At 44.6% G+C, this 6,689-nt stretch overlaps 1 protein-coding gene across 2 annotated transcripts in view; it reads left to right on the forward strand.

Moving 5' to 3' along the window:
* The window catches only part of Pdlim3 (PDZ and LIM domain 3), a 32,450-nt gene extending 29,154 nt beyond the window's left edge, over positions 1-3,296 (forward strand). For both annotated transcript variants that reach the window (XM_005362571.2, XM_005362570.2), the window contains 2 exons: positions 1,299-1,410; positions 2,555-3,296. In XM_005362571.2, the coding sequence (XP_005362628.1) occupies positions 1,299-1,410; positions 2,555-2,744 (302 nt within the window). In that variant the 3' untranslated portion in view covers positions 2,745-3,296. The remainder of the gene's footprint in view (positions 1-1,298; positions 1,411-2,554) is intronic.
* The last annotated feature ends 3,393 nt before the right edge of the window (positions 3,297-6,689 follow it).

Raw genomic sequence — 6,689 nt, forward strand, 5'->3', positions numbered from 1 at the left:
AGATAGATAGATAGATAGATAGATAGATAGATAGATAGATAGATAGATAGATAGATATGAAATAAAACCTACAGTGCTCCTTGCTCTGGGCAAAGTGCCTTGCATATAGTATTACTAAGTTTTCACAATAACTCGGGAAGGTAGAAACTATTATTTGCCCCAATTGACAAATGAGAAACAGAGGCAGAAGAGAAGCGGAGTTGGATAAGGTCGCACAACCAGTACGTCGGAGCGCTAACTTCTCGCCCAATTCTGTTGTCCTAAAGTTTCTACTTCAGCCCAGGCATTTTTCTCCCTATAAGATATACAGTGCCCTTCAAGAGTCGCACAAAAGGCAGAAACGCCTCATGAGGATGGGTGCAAAAGTGGAAATTAAGTGCTGGCAAAGTTCCAGAAACAATGGCCAACTGTGTCCATCAGTGGTGTGGATATGAACGATGCAACCACTGTGGGAAGCAGGGCAGGTGCTCCTTAGAAAGTTCATTCAGCAACAGCGCAGCAGTTCTGTGCCTACACAGACATCTCAAAGCAGAAATGCAGACACACACTTGTACAATGGTATTCCAGTTATTCACAAGGACCAGGCGGATAGAAACATTCAAATCCCCGTTGAGACCTGAGCAGATAGACAAAACTTGATAAGATACCCAGGACACAGTGTTATTCCACCTCTAAAAGGTCTGAGATCCTGACTGACGCGAGAATCTGGATGAACCTGGAAAGCTGTAGGCTAGGTCAAAGAAACCAGACATAAAAGGAAAGATCCTGTTGGTTCTGTTTATATTGAACATCTAGAGCAGACCAATTTATAGACAGAAAGTGGAGAAGAGGTTTCTAGGGTTGAGAGGGAGAGGCAGAGCACTTCCTGCCTGGTGGTTACACGGGCTGCAGTTTCTGTCTACAGATAAGGAAAAGGGTACAGAACACACATGATATGCAGCAGGTGAGTATCCTCAGAAAGCATTGGAATGGCAAACTTTATGTCGCATTTTTTTTTTCCCCGGAGGACATCCAATGAAAGAAGCTCTCTGCTCTCTCCAGCATCTTGCAAGAGTTCCCAATAGCAGATTTTGGAAGCAATTTCATTTTTTTTAAAGGGGCCGTTTCAGAACCAAGTCTCTTCTGCACCAGTGGGTCCTACTCCCTTTGAAACCACGGGGTGGACGCAGCTGAAGGATTCCTTGGGCTAAAGTGCACACTTTAAAATAGACACTAAAGTGCTCCGCTGTCAAACAGACTCCCAAGTACAAACGGAGCCAGCTGTTCCCTACCATAAATGGAAACGCTTTGTTTTTCAGATGATCGTCCCGCTGGCACTAGAAGCGTAAGGGCTCCAGTTACTAAAGTCCACGGCGGAGCTGGCAGTGCCCCGAGGATGCCACTCTGTGACAAGTGTGGCAGCGGCATTGTGTACGTCTTGCTTTAACTCGGGAATTCACGTTGGGTCTCCTTGGCAGTTTTCCATTTCTTGTACTTTTAAGCCTTTATGTAGAAAGGCAATGTTGAAAAAGTTAAATTTCTGTTCCTTAACTTAAAATAGAACATCTACAAGGCTTTAGCGTATTTGGCCAGTGTGCTGGAGTCAGAACCTTAAATTGGCGTAGCATGTGAGTCAGCAGGCTGTACCTTCAGAAATACGTTTGTGAAAAAAGATTCTGCCCAAATGTGCTTATGAAAACCATTTTCAAGAATCATGATTTCCAGTTTAAAAGTAAATTTCATTAATATATCATCTTTGAATACTTAGTTCTCTATATAGAAGAGAAACAGATGCAGGGACCATTGGGCTGTGAATTAAAATGCATTGTGTGACCAATTATTTTAATTATACAAATATCAAGATAGAAATTTTTAAAATACTGCCAACTTTCATTGTCAAGAAATTCCACATGGAAACAGTCACCTTTTCTGAATTCAGATGTTTTTAAATGAATCATATCATCTTAAGTGTGTTTCACGTGGCCACTTCGCCCATTCGTTTCTCCCCAGCACAAGTAGAGACAAAATTCGCCCAGTTATCCAAGAGAGCAGTGAGCGAGTGAGGGGCCTGCTTAGAAATGGAAGGAACAGAGGGGGGACAGAAAGAAAAGGGGGTGATCTAACAGCATTTCTGAAAACATGCAACTCATGACATCACCAAAACTAATTATTACGCCTAAAGAAAAAGAAACCGTGTCCTTGGTTAAAGTGAGCCCACCCAATGGGTGTGCCCTCTCTACTGGGTAGAGTAGATGCTGGACTTAGGATAGAAAGTCAGCAGAGGGACTTCTAACTTTACATCCCATGGCTGACTCAAAGCAACTACATAGATTGTGCTCCCACTTGTAAAGAATCTGGGGTCGGGGTATGAGACAGGAGCCTACAGTTCTCGAAGTTACGTGTTCGAGACAATGAAGACTATTCACACCTCGGTATCAGAGGTGAGACCAAATGTGTCATGAAAATATCCGATGTGCGCTGTGGTTCCTGACTGTGAGACTGCCGAGCCTACGGGCAGCATCCTCTTCCTTTCTGGACTGGTTTCACCCGTGTCCTCTCTGTCTTCTCCCTGCAGAGGCGCTGTCGTCAAGGCCCGGGATAAGTACCGGCACCCCGAGTGCTTCGTGTGTGCTGACTGTAACCTCAACCTCAAGCAGAAGGGCTACTTCTTCGTGGAGGGGGAGCTGTACTGTGAGACCCACGCGAGAGCCCGTACGAGACCCCCAGAAGGCTACGACACCGTCACTCTGTACCCCAAAGCCTAAGTCCTTTGCAGACGAGAACACGCATGCTCGCACCCACGCACACTTACACTGGCCCACGACATGGATGGCTTTAGCAGAAGGAGTGCGAACAGTCACCTCCCAATCTGAAGCCACGGCTTTTTAGGCATGTATCCTATTGTGTAGTGAGGGCAAGAAATGGGAAGGCAAAAGCCCACCTCGTGACAAAACCAGTATTATCTGCGATTTGCAATTCTTTATCTTTGGGGACAGCAATGGTGACATTTAAAGCAATAATGTTTCAACCTTATGCTCCAACCATTTCCATCTGTTATACCACCATTGGATGTGGTAACACCTGGATATTTGGGGGAGTCGAGTTGTTTTTCCTTCAGAATTGCTTTTGATAATTGTAGTAAGAAATGCCAAATAGCAACCATGTATTCTAACAGAATCCGCAGGTGTCTGTGTCTGTTTTTCCTAGCGTGCTTGTCAGGAAGCCGCTTCCAGGATTTCTCTGTTTTGTAGGCAAATAGCTGTGCCACGGGACAACACAAACACAATAAATACGGGAAGCATGTTTTTAAATTCCCAGTGAAGCAGTATTCGGTGGAATCATCGTTTCAGCAGGAGGATCCACTCCTGTGTTAGCACGCAAACAGACAAGTATCATAAGAAGCCCGGGTTCTCGTTATACTTCAGTCCCTTGTGTGTATGGTAGGGGCTGGAATGTGTTCGTGGTTCAGGGGTGAGGGGGCGGGGTCCTGAAAAAGAGGGACCATGTTTGTAGAGGCCAGCCATCAACCTTCATGTCGTTCTTCAGGGGCCGTCAATGTTGGGTTTTGGGACTCGGGGCTTGCTGGTTTGGCTAGGATGAGTTTTCAGCAACCCCGGGATCTGCCCTTCTCTGCGTTGCCAGCTGACCTTACAAGTAGCTGTCGGCACCCCTGCCTTTTTAACAGCGCTGAGGATCCAACTTCGCCCTTCTACTTGGTAGGCAAGCACTTCATTGACTGAAGAACTTCCTCGACTCCCTCGCTGTTTCTCATGGGCCCTAAGTTTCTGCTGATGGGAGGAGCATTGAAATTTTCGAGTTTAGGGTAATTCAATATGTTTCCCATTATACATTTTTTTTTGGCTTGGGCTTGGGCTCTTTTTATCTTTTAGGTTTATTTTATTGTATGTATGTGTGTGTTTTCTGTGCGAGTATGTATGTGTACCATGTGCATGCCGGATACCTCCAGAAGTCAGAAGAAAGGGATGGGTCCCCTGGAACCGGAGTTAAGGGAGGTTATGAGCCGCTATGGAGGTGCTAGGAGCTCAACTTGGTTTCTGCAAGAATACCAAGTGCTCCGAACAAATCAGCCTTGTCTCCAGCACACAGCATGGGCTCTTTTGATTAAAACATCTTGCTCACATAAACATCGAGTAAAATGGGAAGCTCAAGGTTCATCAGGGTTGTTTCTCTCTCTCTAACTCGGCGTGCCTTCTTCTGTACCCCAGAATGACATCTCCTATGGGGGGACCACCTGCTAGGACTCACTGGGCCCCACTGCTGATCTCCATGTCTTTCTGAGAACTTGCTCTCCGCATAGTTCAGCCCAAGCCTTAACCTTGTCTCTCCTGTCACCTCCAAAACTCTCAGCTCAGTCTTCCAAGGATTTGGACACGAGCTCTGACTGGCGTTTGGCCCCGGGCAGTCTGCCTTGAAAGTCCTGCTGAGACTCACCTCCTCAGTCACCTAAGCTAGCCCCAACAGCAAAGTCCTTGGCTTGTACCTCTTACCTACTTTCCTCGCCAGGGATGTCCAGACAGTTCTGAATCTGTCCCTTTAAAGGTCACCCAGCGGGAAAGCAGCGAGAAGGGGTGATGGGGACCCTCTCTGGTAGTCTGCCTGTTGTGGCGTCACTCTGTCGCGTCTACCCGCTGGAGCTGCTGCTCATTAACATGGAGCATGTGTCTGCCTCCTATCAGGTCCAACCCTGATTTCTCCAAGAAAATACCCGCCCAGCTCCCATAGGCATTCGAGATTGGAACCTCTGCAGTAAAACATGCTTGTTTGAGCTGTTAAAATCAGCTCTTATAGAGATCCAGAATGTGAGTGGATGGGAAATGCATCTCACTTTTGTTCAGGGGTTATTTTAAGAATTTGTCCCGGAAAACAACGTTTTGGAAGGCAGAACATAAGTGAATGGCAACTGTCTTAGAAAATCTGGGAAAATTAAAACCAAAAACGGCAACTGAGAAAATAGAAAGACAAGTGAATTGAATTTCCAGGCTCTTGAAAAGCATGAGAATTGACAAAACCAGGCACCCCAGGGCCAGAGGTTAAAGGTGGGGCCACCAAAAGAGAAATAAATGGAATTTATTTAAGCCGTACTTAAAGGCTAGGGATGCAGCTCAGGTGGTGCCGTCTTTACCTCCCAAACACAGAGAGTTGATCCTCAGTTTTAAATAACCCGAGTGTGCGGTGCACATCTGTAATCCTAGCTCTCAGAAGGCTCAGAAGTTCAAGGTCATCCTCAGCTACTTAACATTTTCAGGACTGGATAACAGGACACTGGTTTCAAACCACAAACAACACGGAAGTATTTGGTGCCTACACCCTTACTGAGCCCTATAAGCTCACACCCCTCAGTGAGACAGCAAGCCTTGCACAGAAGGGAAGCAGAGCACTGCTGAACCAGAAAGGGAAGCACGGGGCACAGCTGCATGCTTGACTGGACACCGAAGAAACTAAGGCCGAATGACTCATGAGGAATCGTTAGACATTAGTGTACACTATGTTATGTATTTTCCAAGCTGGGCATGGGGACAGACGTCTGTAATCCCACCATGTGGAACTAAGACAGAAAGATTATCTAGAGATTGAAGGCTAGCCTGGGCTACCCATTGAGACCCTGTCTCAATTAGTCAGTCAGCCAATAAACACGGAAATAACATTGGTTTCCTTTAAATTAGAGTTCACAGATTTCAAATAGAGTAGAGCACATTGTGAATTGTACACATTCAAGTTTAATAAGGAACTTAATATTATAGTAAAATATGATAGTGCCTATAAAATCTGAAATTACAGAGAGATATAGGCTGTAATTAGATAATTTAGATTATATGATTGTGGCTTCTGAGGCATGCCCCAAAACTACACATTCATTATTTAGAATAAACACTATTCTTCAAACAATTCAATCTAAGGTTTTTAATATGTAGAAGAATTAATGACAAGAAATGAATGCCATATAAAACCTATTTTAAAATGCGTAACGTAAGATATAAAATATCAATGATAAAAATTAAAAATTTTTTAAGTATTTTCTTGAACATCCTATGTGTTATTTTTATGTGGATGGGTAATTTGTCTGCATGTATGTCTGTGCACCACATGAAGTGCCCACAGAAGCCAGAAGAAGAGTTGGACTCCCTGGAAGCTGCTGGAGTTACAATTGGTTGTGAATCACCATACGAGTCCTGGAACTCAAACCTGGGTCCTGCTGAAGAGCAGCCAATCCTCGTAAACACTGAGCCGTTTCTCCAGCCCCCAAAAATGTTCTAAAGCAAATGAAAAGAGATGTTCTCCTTATATAGTATTTTGTCCTTCAGCCATGAATTCCCGCCAGAAAGTCTATGTAGAAACTCATGAACAAAAGGAGGACAATTTTGGTTTAGCTCAGAGAATATATTCTCTTAGAGACAAAAGAAAAAAAAGGCTTGGACGTTGTTTAGACTTACAAGCTGTAGAAAGCCGAAATACTCGATGACGCCATCCATGCTAGCTTGTATTTTTTTGCAGGTGTTAAGTAGAAGAGCTTAGAGCACGCTGGTGTCTCCCACGAGCCGCCTACTCGTCTCTACATCTGGTAAAATTTCTCAGTTGCCCAACTTGAGAACAACGAGGGAAGCAGAGGCTTTGGGTCTTTTTATTAACAACTCTAGTTACAAATGTTTGCCATGGGGTTGGAAACAGGACTAAGTGTCTCGTTTTTGTTG

This window comes from Microtus ochrogaster, linkage group LG7_11 (genome assembly GCF_000317375.1).
Source record: "Microtus ochrogaster isolate Prairie Vole_2 linkage group LG7_11, MicOch1.0, whole genome shotgun sequence".
Classification (NCBI taxonomy): domain Eukaryota; kingdom Metazoa; phylum Chordata; class Mammalia; order Rodentia; family Cricetidae; genus Microtus; species Microtus ochrogaster.